Source organism: Parambassis ranga, chromosome 13, assembly GCF_900634625.1.
Source record: "Parambassis ranga chromosome 13, fParRan2.1, whole genome shotgun sequence".
Taxonomy (NCBI): Eukaryota; Metazoa; Chordata; class Actinopteri; family Ambassidae; genus Parambassis; species Parambassis ranga.
Genome location: NC_041033.1, coordinates 21890363 through 21909115, shown reverse-complemented (window position 1 = coordinate 21909115; position 18753 = coordinate 21890363). Strand labels below are relative to the sequence as shown.

The 18753-nt window shown below is 45.2% G+C and overlaps 2 protein-coding genes, 1 long non-coding RNA gene and 1 other non-coding gene across 7 annotated transcripts; 2 read left to right on the top strand and 2 right to left on the bottom strand.

Moving 5' to 3' along the window:
- The first annotated feature begins 1656 nt into the window (after positions 1-1656).
- LOC114445068 (uncharacterized) lies at positions 1657-3045 on the top strand. Its single transcript, XR_003671599.1, has 3 exons — positions 1657-1696; positions 2570-2637; positions 2874-3045. It is a non-coding gene; the product is annotated as an uncharacterized LOC114445068 (long non-coding RNA).
- LOC114445584 (U1 spliceosomal RNA) lies at positions 2068-2231 on the top strand. Its single transcript, XR_003671692.1, has one exon. It is a non-coding gene; the product is annotated as a U1 spliceosomal RNA (small nuclear RNA).
- A 957-nt stretch (positions 3046-4002) lies between the features above and the next one.
- LOC114444827 (heterogeneous nuclear ribonucleoprotein L-like) lies at positions 4003-12692 on the bottom strand. Its single transcript, XM_028419677.1, has 14 exons — positions 12526-12692; positions 11637-11752; positions 11289-11526; positions 11111-11196; positions 10624-10720; positions 10433-10505; positions 7168-7200; positions 6934-7005; positions 6484-6731; positions 5900-6021; positions 5575-5776; positions 5397-5454; positions 5181-5291; positions 4003-4563 (listed from the first exon to the last, which is right to left on the bottom strand). The coding sequence occupies exons 1-14, from the start codon at positions 12601-12603 to the stop codon at positions 4505-4507; spliced, it is 1593 nt and encodes a 530-aa protein (XP_028275478.1). The 5' UTR covers positions 12604-12692; the 3' UTR covers positions 4003-4504.
- Positions 12693-13444: 752 nt separating this feature from the next.
- Positions 13445-18695, bottom strand: srsf7a (serine and arginine rich splicing factor 7a). Of its 4 annotated transcripts, XR_003671598.1 has the most exons (9): positions 18480-18695; positions 17435-17671; positions 17114-17287; positions 16905-16991; positions 16708-16749; positions 16576-16620; positions 16163-16267; positions 14847-15390; positions 13445-14273 (listed from the first exon to the last, which is right to left on the bottom strand). XR_003671598.1 is itself a non-coding variant. In XM_028419999.1 (8 exons), exons 2-8 carry the CDS (start codon positions 17656-17658, stop codon positions 15297-15299), a joined length of 771 nt encoding a protein of 256 aa, XP_028275800.1. In that variant the 5' UTR covers positions 17659-17671; positions 18480-18695; the 3' UTR covers positions 13445-15296. The 4 variants fall into 4 exon arrangements, 3 of the variants coding, with proteins under 3 accessions (XP_028275800.1, XP_028275802.1, XP_028275801.1); XM_028419999.1 differs by having other exon boundaries at positions 13445-15390; XM_028420001.1 differs by lacking the exon at positions 14847-15390.
- Positions 18696-18753: the final 58 nt, after the last annotated feature.

The following is an 18753-nucleotide window of genomic DNA, read 5'->3' as shown; positions in this document are numbered from 1 at the left end:
AGGTTAAACAATAAATACAGTATTGAGACTTAAGTAACTCTTAAAGTTCAATGTGATTTAGAACAAATGATCAAACTTTCATGGGAATCATGTCTAAGGACAAACGGAGCTGCTGCTGTCAGCTCTGTCCACCGTTTACTAGAGTCCTCATATGGAGCCTCTTCATCAAATGCCTGCGTTATTGTTTTGGTGACGTCAGCTTTGCTCAAGACTGCATCTTCAGACAAAACCTGGTGCTGGATCCTCTCCTGGCTTTCCTTCTGGACTGGAGAGAGACACAGCTTCCCTAGTGTGTACATCCTCCTGTTGTACTGAATGTTGTGTTGTGTGCTGCATACCGTACGTCCATCTTAACTCTCTGTACCACAGCAGCTTCAACCAGCTCGTCTCTCCTGGTGCGGCGGTACATTGTGTGTGTCCTGTACAGCTGGTTGAACTTGTGAGGCTGCTTATCATGCTCCTCCACAGCTTCCACAACTGGAGCAGCTCGTCTCTCTGCTCGGCAGTGAGCGACAGGTGATCATCAGACAGGCCGATCTCCACCAGAGCAGAGCAAAACATCTCCAGCTCTTTGAAGCCAGGAAGAGGGTTGAGACTGCAGGCTTCCTCCTGGCAGGAAATAACGAAGAAATCCGGTAAGATAAAACGTTTGTTCTAAACCACTGTGTTGTTTTCATTCATTTCATGGCAGAGGCACACAAGCTACTCACAAAAGCCGGGGGGTGAGCAGTTGAAGTTTCCTCCCTGGCTTCATCACCCTCCTCTGGATCAGGCTGCCCAGGCTGAACCACCTCTTCATGTGGAGACGATGGATCAGTGCAGAACAGGTCCTGTGATGCAGCTTCTCAGGTAAACCTGATAGGGGCGTGCTGCACAGTGGGGACCTGCAGATCCCAAATCAGAGCATCACATTGATGGCACAGTACCATTGTAAATGTTTTACCTGATTTGTTACAGACAACAGTAGGACACCTGGGATCATGCTGGGTAGGGTTTTATGGAAGCCCTCCACGCAGACATCTGTAGTAGGGCAGGTTCATTCCATTTATGGTTGTGGTACGTGCCACTCGATACATAATTATGTCTGGAGGGTCCAGGTGGCGCTGCTGTGCTGCCCACATTTCATCTATAGCCTCTGTAAGAGAACACAGAGGCACAATGTGTTATAACATGATCAAAGCTGTAAATGTCATTTTTGTCTTTTTCTTTCAGACCTGGTGTCTTGAAGAGACTCACTCCACTCTCATCCAGCCCAGCCGGACCTTTCAGCTCCTCATTGTCCACCCATGGCTGGAATAAAGTTTCTGCTGCTGTAGGTCCCTGTGCACAGAAACACCCACGGTCCACGTACAGGATGTTTGGGACAGGTTGATTGGCTAGCCGAAATCTGCCCATTAGTCCCCGGAACATTGGTCCCAGCTTCTCTGTGGAGAAAGAAAGTATTTGGGAGTTATTACCAATGATTGTGAACCACTCAGCAGAACCAGCACCCTCCCCAGACAGCTTTGAATTTTACAAAATGCTAGTGTCACTTTAAAAGAAAGTTCTCATCAGTTCTGATCTGTGTCTGTGTCTACAGCAGTGTTCCTCCATCCCACATCATCAACCAGTAGGTGGCAGCAGTCAGAGGACAGTCAGTTGTCCACCACGAGTTAACAAAGGAACAGGAAGTGGCTGCACAGGGAGCAGAGAACATGTGGGTTTGTGTGTTTTTTCCTCTTTTCTCTGAATGTCAGATGTGGATCAAACACTCAGTGGTTACATCAACATGTAGACGTGGCTCCTTTAATCTGGGGTCCAACTGTTGGTCGTCTGTGGGACAGTAAATACATGACATGTTTTAAGGTTAGCCTTGTTGTGCTGCATTGCATGATGGGAAATGTGAGCAGTGTCGTTTAAAATAAAATGTGTATTATCTTCATCAGCCTCTGGAGAGTGTGTACAGTTTGTCCATCATGTGCAGTCGGCCTCCTGATTTCAGTCTCTTGTATATTATGTTCTATATAAAACCATCAAGCAGAACGGTGTGTGTGTGAAAGACCCCCCTGTTGGTGGCGTGTACAACTCATACTTACCTGGCAGGGGAGATACCATGATCAAGAAGGTGGTTCACCCAGGGCGAGGCTCAGCCATTGCACTCTAGGTTGTGCTGACCCCTGCGAATTCCCCAAATGTGGAATCTCGACTGCATAATTTCTGGTAGTGGGGGACTGCGTTCGCGCTCTCCCCTGATAACATGTTCAATGAAAAACCTAAAATCACAGAAGTGTTGTGACAAACACGTGTTCTGTTACTGACACAAACATGACATCATTCCACTGTTTGATAAAACCACTGTGTATATTTCTGCCCTTTGATTTACTGTAATGTTTATTTACATTAAAAGTAAAATACACTGAACAACATTCTGATTATTTAGCATGTGAATTAGTATAAATTATTGTTATTGACACGTCTGCTGCATTAGTAGTAAATTAAACATCTTTAAGTGTTTTTGTGTGTTTGTGTTTTTATCTTGTCAACTGGTGTTAAAGAATATTTTTAAATGCTGCTGTTGTGTTCTTTACAGGCCAGCAGAGGGCAGCAATGGAGCGTTTGTAACTTGGACAATGTCTTAACTGGACTCTGATGTCTCAGGTTAAACAGAACATCAGTCTGATTATCTATTTATATTATTTGTACACATAGATAAATCTGTTAAGGACACTGCTTCGTTCGTAAGATTGTGGTCTAGGATAATTCCTGGTAATCTGCTCTGACAGTGGTGCCGTTGGGATCAGTCTATGTGGAGTCAATACAAAAAATGTTCAATAAGTTCAATAATGTTTCAGTTGTCATAAAGTCTAAGAAGCATCTTAACTGTTCATCTTTAGGATCACAACAGGTGAAGCTCACCGTGAAGCCTGGCAGTCGTCCAGTGACCTGGTTCCGTCCCACCTGTCCGTGGAGTCGAGCGGCGGCCATCCTGAGTCAGAAGAGTCACAAACTCATCAGCAACAGATCCACAAATAGAATTAATATATTCTTGTCTAGTCCACCTGGTGTGATGTGGCGCCTGTTGTCTTCTTTCACCGCTGCTCTAGTATGGTTTTTAGTCGGCTAACAGTAGCGTGCTAGCACGTTAAATCGTAAACAAACAGCTAGCATTAGCGCGCTAGCGTGTCCGCTCTTTAGCGAGTGTAGCGCTAATTACACCTAGACCACTAGCTTCCGTTCACCAGTGTTCAGATAAATCTAGGTTACTTACCACGTGTTTCTGAGTCCATGACAGCTGCTTCATGTCGGACTCCACCAGCTAAGCTAAGCTAAGCTCCGCCGGTTGGCTCCTCTCCTGCTCACGGAGCCGCGTCGTGTTTTATTCCAGCGGACAGAGGAAGCTCCAGCGCGGCTTGTTCTTTAACTTCTCTTCACTATTTATCTGTAAAGTGCGGCTGTTTTCGTCGTCGACATTGAAACATACGGATCAAAGACAGACGCTGCTGCCTCCGTGTGTTGGTTAACATACAAACTTTGCAGCATTTCCGCTGAACTTGAACCACCCGTTTAGTGACAGCGCCCCACAGTGGACACTCCGTGAACTACAACAACACAACAGGGAACGGTTTAATGCACTTTATTATTAACCATTATTCCAACTTTCAGTGTCCAGATTTTGTTAATTTAAATGTGTCAAATGTAAACGAGAAAATATTATTTTCTCACCTGCAGTCACGTTAGTGCTAATCTAAAATAAAAATGATTGATTGATTGATTTTTTGCTGGCATTTACAGAGTATTTTCCATCAGGCTGCCATTTCCACACACCAAAAGTGTTTGTTCTCTTCCCCTCTTAACTAGTGAGTTGAAGTCTTCCAGATCTCAAGTTACCCGTCAACATGTTGATCACATGTACCTGCAGGAGGCCGCGTCAGGTCTGTTCTACGCTCAGCAATGGAAACAAACACTGTTGAAATAAGGACACAGCAGCATTTAGAAGAATAAATTCAGAAGTCCAGCATAAACTCATCTTTAATTTTTTTATTTTCTTACAACAAAACAATCCTCCATCTGTATATCAGACACAGAGACGCAGAACTCAATAGGCAGCAATTAAAATAACACAAAGTTTAAGTGATATAATAAAAGTTTCAAAAGACAACTTTTACAAAATGATGTTGTCCACTGCTACTGAACCACCTGAGCATAAAACCAGTGCTTTCACATGTGTCATGTCAGGCTTCTGTTTAAGCATCATACAAAAAGTAAAAAGGACAACATAATATTGAAGACGCACATGAACCAATACTCTATAAACCACATCTGGGGCATAAATATCAAAATGTAAATGTTAGAATTTGTTATGTATGATTAATACAAAGAATGTTCACTTCTGGGATAAACTGAATGACATTTAGTTTTTGAAAATCAAGGTTTGCCGTCCCCAGGAGGTGCAGCTAGCAGTCATGGTTGACATGGGAATGGCGGACCAATCTTCATCTTCCTCGCTCCCACGCGGTGCACGCGCTCAGTTGGCGTGATGCACGGTGGAGAAGCACAGTTTGAGGGTGTACGGGTACGGACCAGCTAGAAAAAAAAAAGAGGAAAGAAACATGACATTAAGCAACAAATACTAAAACTAAAACAAATCAGTCACATGTTGAGTCAGTGTGGGCTCATTGCTCCAGTCCTGCTCCTCTGTGGAAACCCAGACATGTCTGTGTGTGGAGTAATACAAATAACAAAAAACACAGATATATGTGATGAGAATCAGTATGTACACAAACTCTAATGTTACCAAATGTTTTTCTCCAGAATCTTTAAACCTGTTATTCAATCCGCGGTACCTCAGGAATTCTACAGCTCTGTGTCACGACACTGCTGAACCACAAACTAGTCAGGACCGGCTTCCTTGTTCCACGAGCAGTGAAGAAGCTTTATTTTTATTGGCAGCTGAAGGTTGAAAAAGTTTCTGGTGACTGGTAATGAATCTGGCTCGGCGCTGGGATTCTTAATCAATGAGCACATTCTCTGAAGAAGACCATTCCAGACAGGTGCACTAAACGTCATGCCCACTTCCTGCCAGTAAAACACGCTCATGTGTTTGCACAGCTTTCTGGCCTCTGAGCGGATGGGTGTAGCTCACTGTGTGGACATCAGAACGTGAGGAGTGAGATATGAGAGAAACTGTGTTTTGAACGTACTTGGATTTTTCATTTGGTAGTGATTCATCATGGCCAGAGCCTCCATGGCGTCGTTGACAGACTCCCACTCCAGCAGACCTGAAGCGCTGCGATCACTGGGAGCTGCACCGCCTGCAGGGTCATGGGCAGAGCGGCGGTCAGAATGAAAGCTTGCATACAAAAAACATGTGGAAAGCTCTGATGCAGCACTGTAATATAAAATAAATCATAGCTTACTTTTCCCTGTGAACATTTTGACATTGACGGGGCTCTTGACACCAATCTCATCACAAATCTGTAAAAAAAAAAAAAAAAAAAAGAAAAAAAAAAAAGAGGATGCATATAAATATTCTTGCTTCAGAGCTATCGACACACACTCTCCTCAGCTATGACATGCATGTCCTGTCCTACAGACCTGAGAGAAGATCTCCACGGTGACCTCCGGCTGGGCATTGAAGAAGTGCAGCACGCTGCTCGGATGCTGGATGCGGTTTTTGGCTGCCTGTTCTGGGGAAGTGAACCGATTGTTCCTGGAGCCGTGGAAGTCTTTGAAACTGCTGGAGCCGTCCTCCAGCTCATAGCACTGACCCGGGACGATGGCCTGCTGCTTGGACACACTGAAGGAGGAAGGAGGGAGGAAGAAGGGAGGCAAGGAGGGAGGGAGGAAGGGAGGGTTACAGGTTATGACACTTTTAAAGCCATATAAAAGCCAAAGCCAATAAAACACACAAGAAACTCACCAAACACTGAGTTTCTGTCCGAACAGGAAGTTGTTGTTGAGGTGAGTTATGGCGCGGTCCACTGCGTAGCAGTCTCCCATTTCCACCATGGCTGCTCCGGGCTTGCTCTTCATGAACTTCACCTGGAGACATGACAGCAGACAGGATTGACCAGGTTTCTGACAGGCAGCGCCCCGCCCTGCCCCCGAGGGAAAGATTCATTTGCAACAGCATTATGTGAGATTTGAGATACTAACTTAGACAAAGTTCTGAGGATTGATGGATGGTTTCACCTGACTGCGTTTCATAATGCAATACGTCTGCAACAAACAATACCCTTCTCTTCACTGTTTTTTTAACAATATTTCTTTTGACCTCAGTTCACACCTGACTCAAGAGCCAACAATGGCAACTTTGAGACTGACATAAGCAGCAGGGCCCCATGAAAAATGAACACAGGTGTTTGTATATACAACTGTGGGTGGAGCTTCTTTATTTGCATGTGACCTGTTTTTCACATGGATGTGTTGATAATAAAAATCCCTGCTCGCCAACACCTGACTTTACTTCAGAGTAAAATGAATCGCATGTGTCATGACACTAACCCGCTCCACGTTGCCATAGAGACAAAAGATGTTGAAGACACGGTCGGCGTTCATCTTCACAGGGTCCAACCCATAAACCATGACAACCGGAGAATCGGCGTGCGCACCGTACTCGCCGGGAGGAGGGGGAGGAGGTCCGTAACCGGGTCCGTAGCTTCTTCCTCCACGCCCCCTCATTGGCGGACCCATGCGCCGACCTTCGTAGGGCGAGGATCCGTAACTCTCGTCGTAGCCATGGTAACCACCTCCTAAAGAACGAGGCAGAAAAAAAAAAAAAACAGCTTTCTGTGAGATCCCTATAATCAACACAGTCCTGCTGTATATGAGGACACAGCACCAGTTACCCGCCACTGTGTGGAGGTCAAAAACCCTCCTAACCTAAATATATCCACACACTCTGCACACACACAGTGTGTGTGTTCTTGTTCCCAGTGGCGTAAAAAGCCTTACCGTACTCTGGAGGGTGATCGCCCAGCAGAGCGGGCTGCCTCTGGCGCTTGTTGGGGTTGGCGTTCACGTCTCCTATGAGAAGAAGAAAAAGAATCTGCATCACATGACATGATATATGAAAGACTTAAAAATCATTACTCCAAAGAGACATGTGAAAACAAATGGCACAGATGAGGTGGATGCTGAAGATCTAGGATCTAGGAAGTGAAGTGAAGTTTGTATGCTCACACACACCTGGATTGCTCCCACTGTCGTCTGCATCACCATCTGTACAGGTACACAACACATCATACACAGTCAGAATGGAAGCCAGGTTAGTCACAGGTACATTTTTTTTAACTGGGCAAATGAAGTCATGAGCTACCCCAGCTAAATGTCAGCAGAGAGCACGCAGTAACAGCACTGAGCATTTTCATTACAAACATACAGACCGAATCGTACAAGCAGAACGCTTGCTACCAACCGGGTAATTTGGACACCAGCAGCCACTGTGGCTGATGGGTGAAAAGCTCTCGGCTCTCCGAGGTGTGAAGCTTTGTAACTGATACAGAGTGGAGCACATCTGAAAGGAGCTAACATGAAGCTCACCCCTCACTCCCCATTAAAAACAGGATTCACATGTCCAGTGAGCCACACATAGAGGAGGTTACTGATGGCTGTAAAACTGCCAACAGAGGGAGCAAGAACACGTAGGAAAGGATCATACAGTGGGTTTGAGTGATGTTAGAAACAGGCTTTGACAGAACCACAACCATCAGCCTCTTCCAAGAAAGAGAAAGATCAGGCCTGTGTGAGGGAATAAAAACATGGAGCTGTGTCTGCCTTGTGTGGGGCGATGTTGGCTGCTGGGCGTTGGGTTCATGTGGTGCTGTGCAGTTATGTTCCTGAGGCGGTTCTCGATTTACTTACTGCATATTTACAAACAGTGGGAGGAAGACATTTGCTGCAGTAGTTCCACTCAATTCATTTCATCCCATACTCTTATCCATTTCCTCTTTTGGGGAAACAACTCTCCACCTCAGGATGGATTCCTGGTTTTATCAAGCTGAAAGGCCCATTGGTGGGTGGGGCTGGTGTTTCCATCCGTTTTGTTCCATTTTGGAATAGTCCACTTAGCGCCCACTGGTAGGCCTTGAGGCTGCCATAGAGCACATTTCAGTTGGGAAGCTGGCTCCTCTTAGCTGCAAATTGCCAAACCTGCATCACATGGAAGGCGTTACACAGGTTCTAGAGACTGTCATATATTTAGAAGAAAAGCTGCACTCAAAAAAAAGGGATAGCTAAACAGGGATGAATGTAGTCAAATCAGAGGGAGGAAAGGGTGAGAAAGAGCAAGAGAGAAAAGAGCTGAACTCCATGTGGGGGGGTGGGAGGGAAACATGAGGGGTAAAACCGAAAAATGGGCCTGACTGGGCTCTGAGTGTGCTTGATGGTGTTGTCAGCAGTGTCCTGTCTTCATCAGTTGTCTTGTGTTGGCTCCAGTGTGACTGGCTACAGCTCGAGTCGGTGGTGTAAAGTCATCTATTGGATCAGTTGGTACGGCGTCAGCGAGTGTCGCAGTGTGTAGATCGAATGTTGTTTTGTTTTTTTTTCGTGTCAAAAAGCATGAGGAGCAATGCGGCCCGAACCATACAGGAAGGGGCGAGACTTACAAAATGTCAGTATGCTTTTCATCTGCTGCAGTGAGAGATGCCTATCGCTACCTTCTGTTTTGAGTGGTGCTGTGTCTCCTCTGGTGTCAGTCTCCGTTGGGTGTCGACAGTGGGGCATTGTAGATGTAAAGCTTTGGCCTGCTTGTGTCTCAGAGTGAAAGAAAAGGAAAGGAGAAGAGAGGGGGGAGGGACCAAGTGTAGCTCAGTGCCCAAAACTCCCGCCACTCTCCCAGTGTCTTCGTAGCTCTTGTGCAGAGATGAGGAATGAGTGGTTTATCAGTCCTACACCGTCATGTTGAATGGGTGGTGTCTTGTGGTCCCCCCACCCCCACACCCATATGTCTCAGGGGGAATTTGGCCCTCTGTGTGATTTGTGTCCTCACTGAAGAAGTGGATACTTGAGATGGTGATGTCAGCATGTATCTCTCTCTCTTTTAGCACAATGTCCCTCTGCATGTTGTTGGAGACAAGTCTGCCCGTAAACTGATGCTGGTCCATGCCTCTGCTCTCAACGCAAATCAAGACGCAGAACGCTGCTTCAATTTTCTTTTAGACTCTCATGACCCACTACGGTTTTATAACCAGGCTCTTCTGCCAAAGGTGGTAGAATTTGGCCAACAGTGGAACAGACCAGGATCAGTCCAGGTGGCAAAGAGATTTGTTTTGAAAATCAGAATTCAAACATATGTTGCATGTTACACAGTGTTAACAATGATAGCCCTGCAGTGCAGAGGTGTTAGGGAAGGCAGGAACAGCAGCTGCAAACAAAAAGAGACCCACTGCACTCCGGGTTAAATCCTCCGTTACCGCCACCCATCACTCGTCGTGGCGTGTGCAGGTTCAACATCTGTAGGAATTCCCTTTGAAATGCAGCTACGCAGAAAAAAACCTCAGGGCACGGAGCAATGATGAGCAGAAGACAACAAAAGCAGCTGCTCTGAAGTCTTCCCCTCTGCTTTGAGACAATTAATTAAAAACTAAGTGCGAACACGGGATGAGCTTTAAAAATCAGAGCATCTGAAAATCATCCACGCTTTAAGTTTAAAATCAGAATTCCTTCCTGAACCTTTTAACTCATGTTGAATTAAATATTAAAACCAGGAGTCCCTTTGCAGCTCGGGCTCCACCACTGTGCTCGTCAGGAAAACATGCTCAACAAGATTCTTTAAAACCAAGCATTCATTCCTGTAACAACTTGACTGGAAAACACTACGTGCACATGGCACGTGCAGTAATAACAGTTTGTTTCCTTCTGCGCTCAAACCAGCAACTAGACCGTTGATCGTCATGGACGCAGACAACCGTGACAGGAGGAAGTCTGTGTTGCCTGTATGAATGCTTTAACAGCTGTAGTGTACGTAAGTAAGCAGTTGATGGCCATCAAACAAACCTGAGCGGCGACATGCCACCAGCACGCCGTGCCTACCTCAGGATACAGATAAGTGGCCTCCACAGAGGATCCACGCCGCACAGCTCACTACATAGACTTGATGTTTTTGTGTGCAGATGTGTTCCTGCCAGTCCCACCACACAGCAGTCTGCAATACTCACATTATGCCTCGCTAGAGTTCATATTTAAAAAATGTTAAGACCCAAAGTAACACTTCAGTCATAATGCCACACGTTCCTTCCAAATCCTGGTATCCTGTTTATGGAGTGCAATTTAAAACTGATCCATTCGGCGGCATTATCAGTGAAGTGTGTTGCCTCGATTTTCCCAGGAGCATGCTTGTTGCAACTCCCCACAGTGGCAGTAAGGGTGCTGAACGCCATCAGACTTCTCATCTACAAAGCATGTGCGGCGCTTAGCAGCCGCCTGGGAGTGTGTTTGGTGCTTGAGGTGTTACCTGGCCCTCCAAGGTTGGGGTTTGTGTAGTCCCAGGTGTCCTGATCATTCTTGAAAACATTCAGGCGAGTGGGCTGAAAAAACAAAAAAAAAAACACACCATGAACACCAGCATGCACATAGACCAGGCTCCAAGTGTGTTACAGCTCAGTCCTGCAGCGTTACTGTGTGTGTGTGTGTTTGCAGTCGTACCTTTGCGTACTCGATCTTCAAGGTGCAGCATCCGGAGTAGATGTCAGCCCCGTTCAGGGAAGCCTTGGCCCGCTGGGCGCTTTGCACAGAATCAAATGTGATGCCAGGGTTAAGAAAAGGTGTTAAACCAACAGGTGCTCTTTGTAAACACCACTACAAAATAAAAACCGAGGTGGACAAAACATGAACAACAACAACAACCACTGCAATAAAAGTTTATGTCTCCTGAGGAATGTCAGACATCCAGACAACCTCTACTTAACTTCCACTACCGGAGTGTAATTTAATTACATCTATGCATGTTATACAGACGGTGTCTCGTTCTGCAGGACACGTTTCAGACGAGTTCTTGTCATAAAACTTCCTTAACCCACATTCTGTTGTGTCACGGTTAAAAAAAAAAGACATTCTGCGACATGTTGTTCCGTCACGCTGCTGAAACACAGGTGGAATGTTGGCTGTGTGCATCATTTGTGGAAAAGGATATTCAACCATCGCCTGGACGCCGTTCTTCCTGAAGATGACGATTCTCTGAACCGGCCCACAGTTGTTGCAGATTGTGTAGAGGACGTCCTGTGGAGAGGGGGGACAGAAGATAGATGAATGAAGAATTGTGGTTGCAGTGCACCACTGGCACAAAAACAAGTACAAATATGTAGATTTACCGTGGTGATGGGGTAGATGGGGTTCATGATGGTGAACAGAAGGACGTTGTTGACACTTCTGGAGTCATCGGAGTCTCCTGGCCTGGAGATCTTCTGGCTCGTAGAGTAGTTAATGAAGGCCGGGTGGCCTGCGATGTATACCTGGTTGTCTGCCGCATAGGTAACAGCTGTGGATGAGCAGCTCATGTCTTCGTACTCCACCAGCGCCTGGCGCTTGTTGGGCATCACCACCACATAACTTTAAAAAGAGAACAATTAGCATCAATTCAAACAGGGGGAACAGAAGAATAAAAGCAGACAAAGCGGAGCGGTAACCCCTGCTTATGTTGAGGGCAGCTTTTTCTCTACCTGATTGTTCCGAATTCTTGGAGGGCCTCCACCAGATCCGCCTCTGTGACGCCGTCCACCAGACCCCGGACGTGTACTACCACAGACGGAAGGGTTTTATGTGGATCTTCATAACCCTGCGTAGGAAGGAAATTCATTTTCTAAACATTCCTGACCAGCTGCCAACCACAATGGTGAAGCACCGCATTGTGTTGACATGTAAAGAGGAAGGAAAACAGTGTATTACACCTTTACTTATGTTTATTTTAACCACAAACACAACCCGGTGGAAATAACTGCACTGATCAATAAATGATATCCATATAAAGCAGGTTAATAAAACAGCATTAGGGGATTGCGGTGACGTGTGTTCCGTGTATGTTTTAAAACAACATGCTAATTAAACACATGCACGGGTTGGGCGGAGGTGAACGAGGCTCCGTTATAATTTACGGCTGATGTTTATTTAGGCTTTCTACAGTCTAGAGCTGCGGCAACAGCTGCACAAACGCCGGCTGATCAAACCTCTGTGGTGTGTGTGTGTGGTAGGGGGGTGACGGTGGTCTTGTCCCGGCTAGCATCATGCTAACGTCACCGGTATTAGAACAAAGCCGGGCTCTGGTGAGGCCCGGCTGGGAGAAACCGCCCTCCAGTGATCTCATTCACACGGGCGAACGTAGGGTTTTAAGCACCTCCGCGTAAATATACAGCGTTTGATTAAAAACGCTGCGAAAAATAAGACTTATCGATAACATCTGCTGATGATTTTACGGCTAGCGGTGCGTCGTGACTCACCCCCCCCCCTTCCCATCGTACATCATGATTCAAATCCTTCGGACAAAAAGCCTCAAACGCGCTGATTATGCAAGTGTAACTAGGCTCCAATGTGGGCCGCACGAATCCGACTCACCGTGGCCATTCCGTCGGTTTTCTGCCTTTTGGTTGCCCTGCCGTCTTCGCTGTAGTAACGGCTCGTCTGAGTAGCCATGTTGTCCCGGTTAAAAAGGATAGTGGCGGCGACGGTGAACTGAAAATGGACGGAAAGGCAAGAAAAATCTGACTGGCTTTTCCACGCCCATTCAAAAGCGACATGACATTCTATGATAGGCCCAGATAGCTGTCACTCAAATTGCGACTACACTCAGCAGCCAATGAGAAGACGGGAAACGTAAAGAGAGGCTTGGTGTCGCAGGATGGAGGTGGAGGCGTTTATTGCGTATGGCGTCGTAAATGTGTGATTTACAGCGCTGGTAAAATGGATTACTGATTAAATTTTGATTAATAAAACTTTATTAAACCATACTTATATATATATATATATATATATATATATATACATACTTATTTATATATATGTATATATATACATACTTATTTATATATATACTTATATATACTTATTTATATATATATATATATATATATATATATATATATACATATATATATATATACATAATTAAGCAGGAATATATATATATATATATATATATACATATATATATATATACATATATATATATATACATATATATATACATATATATATATATATACATATATATATATACATATATATATATATATACATATACATATATATATATACATATATATACACATATATATACATATATATATATATATACATATATATATATATACATATATATATATATATATACATATATATACATATACATATATATACATATATACATATATACATATATATACATATATACATATATATATATATATATAAATAAAAATTTATATTTATATCATCACAGTACATGGAGTGTGACAAAAAAAACAAAGACCAGCACTGTATGTTGAAGGTTTATTCAAAAATAAAACTGCCACTGTCTTACAATAAGTCAGCACAGCAGAAAAAAACTGTTAAAGCAGCCCTCACAGAAATCAACACAACAGCACGGTATATTTTAAAATCAACAGGATCAAACCAGAGATAACACACAGAGAGAAGAGAGAGTGGAATTCATCCAGCACATGATGATGATGATGATGTATGTATGAGGCAGCGCAGGGTAGCAGGACAACAATCAGCAGGAATGTGATATTCAGAAGGCATGCAGCCTGGAGAGTGTTTGTTTCCGTCATCACGAGGGGGGAAATAAACAGCACTGAAACACATGCATCAAACCGGAGTGCAACACAAAAAAAGCCAATTCTCAAAAATGAGGGGGGGGGGTATTTCTTAATTCTTCATAGTCAACAACTGCATTAACCGAGTCATCTCTCCCAGTGCGATTTATTGTATGAACTGCTAAAACTCAACTGCAACATTCACTATTAACATGGGTATTGCTTCTTGAACTTGCAACACACGACTTGCAGAAACATTCGAAACAATCCCTATCAAATGATACCAGACGTATGTCTGCTATGCTAACTAAACAATCCGAGTCTGCACAAAAAAAAAACGTCAGTCCTGGGGAGAAAGTGAAACCTGTGAGACCGAGACAAGACAGACATCAAAAAATGGCTGCTGTAGGGTTGTAAAAGCAGACACAGGGTCATAGGGGGCCGAGGGTCTGTCTGTTAGGGAGAGTAAGGGGAAGGGGGTTTACGGTCTTCTTCGCTCAGTCGTCCGCTGGTGTGGGGCTTCGGTGTGGAGTTGCTGAACGGGAACGACTGAAACAGAAACAGAGAGGAATTAGGCGGCCGCAGGGGAGGAGGGAAGAAAGACCAGAGTCAAACCCTACATGTCACACTGGTAGGCGTGTACGGCCTGACATCAGGACCGGATGGATGCTCATAGTGTCTAATTGCCTAAGTGCCTCTGACCTCTCAGACTACAGGCTGATGTCAATGGATTGTCTTCATGTGTTTCTATGAGTCGCATTTCTTGAAAGAAAAAACGGCTTTCCAGGGTCTAAAGCCTGATACAAAACTGAACCCCCGAAGGCTAGCAGGTTCTTCACAATGCCTCAACACTAAAAACAAACTTGTGACCTAATCTGTCAACAAATACAGCGAAGCAGCTTAAAGTGGTAACGATGCGGCAACAGGAAAAATATGACGAAGCACTCACCCTCTCATCCAAACACTCACATGCAAACACACACACACGTACATCTGAGCATGCTGATTAAAAGGCTCGACTTATCTCTACAATCACCAGTTTCCCCAGACTACATCAAGCCTGTAAAATTTTTTTCTTTCACCATCAACAAGAGCTTGTCAGGGGGTTTGATTTTTGGTTACCTTTGGAGACAGTGGCAGAAACAACAAGTACAGAGAAGCGAAGGATGAAAGGACTGTAGGACGGATGACTACAACTCGGAGAGACACTGCGCTGGGAGGCTCTTGAAGACTGATCTCTCGTCAGCTCTCTCACTTTCAGAAGCTAAGACAGAGGCCGAAGAACTCTGGTAGGTAGGGGGTCTGGTAGGTAGGTTAGGGTTTTAAAAAGGTTGAACTCTGATCTGTGTGGGTCAGCCCTCTGGTGCATCTGAAGGCTGGCTGGCTGGCTGGCTGGCTGGGTGACTCTAGTAGAACAACTGTATGTGTGCGCGGGCTGATCTCGTCTGAGCGTGTGCGTCGGTTGAACACAGTCACCCATTCACTGTGGGCAGGGTTCGGTCGGTAGGTCGACCTCTTTCTCGCTGTCTAACACCAGATGCAGGCGAAGGCTGATCTCAGGTCAGCGCTTAGTCACCCTCCCGCAGGACGTACACACCGCCAGCTGGCAGACCCTGGGCCTAGGATCAGCTGTGGTGTCAGTGCAGTGCTCAGCTCCCACCACACGCTTTAAAGAAAATATGAAAAATAAACAAAACTGTGCTGCAAAGATGCACCAAATGGAGTCGTTTGTCTGGTTAGCTAATAATTATCTTGATTTTAAATGATCTAGCCAAATCCAGTATTCAAATTTAAAAGGAAAAACATAGATATTAACACTTGTCAATCCAGTAGATAAAAATGTCTCTCTTGCTCTTTCAGCCTAACATCATGTATTTAGAACAGCACTACATTAGGATGGATGAGAAATAGACTGGAGGACATGGGTGCATCTTACTGTTTTTAGCTGCTGTGAGTCTGAACACCTCATAAGCTGAGCAGAGACGGTCTTTCATGTGCTCTTTTATCAGGATCACGTGGGACTGACAAGTAAGTGCTGACAATACAGAGCCTTCAAAAGAGCGCACGAGAGAAGTCCAACCTTTCATCTATTTATATCTAGACCAGACAGAGAGCCCAGCTCCCAGTCCTTTACCGCTCCACTGCTGAGAACAGCAGCGGCTAGTGGCTGACAGCGAAGGCAGAAGGTCTCTCGGTGATGAAGAGGTAGAGGGGTCTCGGAGGTCGCCCGTCTCACCGTCATGTCAGATGGCGGCAGCAACTCATTCCCAGTTGGAAGCAGGGTTTACTTAACAGTGACACCCTGCCTACAGCTATAATAGTTGACCTAGACCTCTCTGGTATCTTTGTGAAACACAAACAACTCTGAGCATTTGAAACCTGTTAGCCTGCCTAAGCACTCTTTCAGTGATACAGACACTGCTGGACTGAGAGTTTACCTGGTCCTCTTGTGGTTGGCTGACTGGGATCGCGAGCGTGATCGAGAGACAGAGCGCCCTCTCGGTGCAGAGCCGGACCGTGAGCGAGACCGAGACCTGGAGCGACTGATGAAAGACAAAGAAATGTTTTTAAGCCTTTGTGGAGACACTTGCAAAAATCTTTGTAGGCAGAAAGTGTATAGTGCTAACCTACCGGGCATTATACATTATATCAGAGTCACTGAGCTGAGATTTCTCTGCAGACCCTGATTGTTATAGATGGGCTGGATGAGTTTATCAACTACAATGATATTCATAGGTAACAGCTGAATGAGTCTTAGCAACAGAGATAATTCCACATGCTGAAAACAGGAAGACCATCGGAGAGTTTCAGACAGAAACTGCAATGTAAAAACCCGAGCACTGCCACATACCTTCTTGCTGGAGTCCTGGACTTGGATCGGGCTTGGGAACCAGACCTAATGTTGCAGAAATAATGAGAGGTTTAATACAACCCTACAGCAAAGGAAACAACAAGGCAGCATGATTCAGTCAAACGATCCTACCTGCTTCTGCGTCTGGAATAGGATGGAGATCTGCGGCGGCTCCTAAAAACAACACAAACCAAAACTACAATCAACAAAGGTTGAGCTGATAATAAACTTCCTTATGCTAAACTGATCAGGTTTGGTGAGGTTGAATAAACAAGCCGATCTGGTTTCGCGCTACAACTCATTCAGTGTCAGTTTTGGTGCCAACATACCGGCTATGACTGCGGCTGTAGGAGCGAGAGCGGTAACGCCGTCCGCGAGACCTGGACCTGGAGCGAGAGCGTGAACGAGAGCGAGACCTGAAACAAAAACACAAACGGGTTTGATCGCCTGTTGACAGCTTCACACACGGTACAAGATCGCCAAATCAAACTTCGTGGGCATCAGCACCAGATGCTTCAAACAGACGGTGTGTGTTCACCTGCTGCGGCGTCCTCTCTTGCTGAAGCGGTAGCAGTCATAGGCATAATGGCCTCTGTCCCCACACTGGTAACATCTGTCATTGGGGTCAAACTGGCGGCGACTGGGGCGCCCACGGCCCTTCCTGGAGAGGCCAGTGGACATCTCCACACGGACACGGGAACCACAAAGGACCCTGAAAACAAGAAAGGTCCATGAGTCGAGCAGAAGGCTGTAATTCTTTAAAAGTATTTATTATATGTGTTTTTTTTATAGTCTTCATTACAATTGAAAGAAAGATGATTTAAAAATCATTGTTATGAATGAATAAGGTTTCACTCACTTTCCATCCATGCCTTTCACAGCATCTTCAGCATCTCTGGGATCCTCAAACTCCACAAAGGCGAATCCGGGTGGATTCCGGGCCACCCAGACACTCCTCAGGGGGCCATAGTAACTAAAGGCTCGCTCCAGCTCCCCTTTAGCGGCACCATTGCCCAGGTCACCAACATAGACTTTACAGTCGGTGGCCCGAGACGAGCTACGGGAGGAGGAATAGTAGGACATCTCTGACTACCTGCTGGAACAAAGGAAAAGAAGCGAATCAGAAAGTGATGACCTGAAAACTCCTCTTATAACTTCACCAATAATCCTGGCAATACTTCATAATAAATCCACACACAGCAATCATGCTGGACGTTATTGATTAAACATTTACATGGGATTAGTTTAATCACTGTGGTCCCTGCATGTGGCTTGTGGTAAAGGTTTTTGGAATGAGGGAGCCTCTTAGCGCGCCAAAACTACCTTAATATACAGATTATAAACAAACTAACGTTCCGCCATTGATCCAGATCATTCAAACCCACAATGATTCACACATCCAGGCCCATCCGATCATCAACTGGTTTAGTGTAGGATCACATCAGCCCACAGGGCCGCGGCATAGCCTCTATTTCTTATATCACTTAAATCTGATACGAAGTGACGCTAATCTGGTCGCCATTAAACCGCCATGAATTAACAACATGCGGTAATCCGTCCACTAGATCAGCATATACCCAGTTTAAATGTCCAGGCGCTGCACATGAGAATAATTTAAGAACGATTTAAACGGGGGATGTTTATGAAATCTGAAGGTGAACGACAGTAACCTGTCGGTTATCTGTGTTACACTAACGCTGGGACAGCCTGCGGTGCCACTTCAAGTACAATAACGCGGCCTTAAGCACCAACTAATCCAAATCTGTGTTTTCAACAGTATAAAGCAAATAAAATAATCCCAAAATACTGATTTACCGGGATATATATAAATCCAGGAATTAGTCCGGGCCCTGCTCCCCCGCTTGCTCACAACAATGGCGGCCGCACGCGTTAGCTAGCCTTACCTTCTTCGGCTGCTTTCTGACTCCGCTCCGAATAAAGACGAAAACTTCGAAGTTCGGACTGAAGCCTGCGGCGGTGTGTAACCAGCCCGGGACACGTTTCACCCAAACAGACTCACGAACACAGGAGCGAACATGAATATTAGTCAATCTTCCACATGTCTTTCACGCAGCTTCAACGACTATAACCAACAACCATCGACTACCGCGTTCTGACCACGTGACTTCCGCACATGCGCACTAAAATTTCAGATTGTACTGTATCCAAGTGTGTGTT

Bases quoted from the DNA above. Each gene is read 5' to 3' on its own strand.
- LOC114444827 (XM_028419677.1), bottom strand. From the start codon at position 12,603: ATGGCTACTCAGACGAGCCGTTACTACAGCGAAGACGGCAGGGCAACC. The intron at 7,201-10,432 runs GTAACACCTCAA...GTACCTGTACAG, and splicing joins CCCCAACCTTGGAGGGCCAG to ATGGTGATGCAGACGACAGT. The intron at 5,292-5,396 runs GTAAGCTATGAT...ATGACCCTGCAG, and splicing joins CAAAATGTTCACAGGGAAAA to GCGGTGCAGCTCCCAGTGAT.
- srsf7a (XM_028419999.1), bottom strand. From the start codon at position 17,658: ATGTCCTACTATTCCTCCTCCCGTAGCTCGTCTCGGGCCACCGACTGT. The intron at 16,750-16,904 runs GTATGTTGGCAC...TGTTGTTTTTAG, and splicing joins TACAGCCGCAGTCATAGCCG to GAGCCGCCGCAGATCTCCAT. The intron at 16,268-16,575 runs GTATGTGGCAGT...GTCTTTCATCAG, and splicing joins TCCAGGACTCCAGCAAGAAG to TCGCTCCAGGTCTCGGTCTC.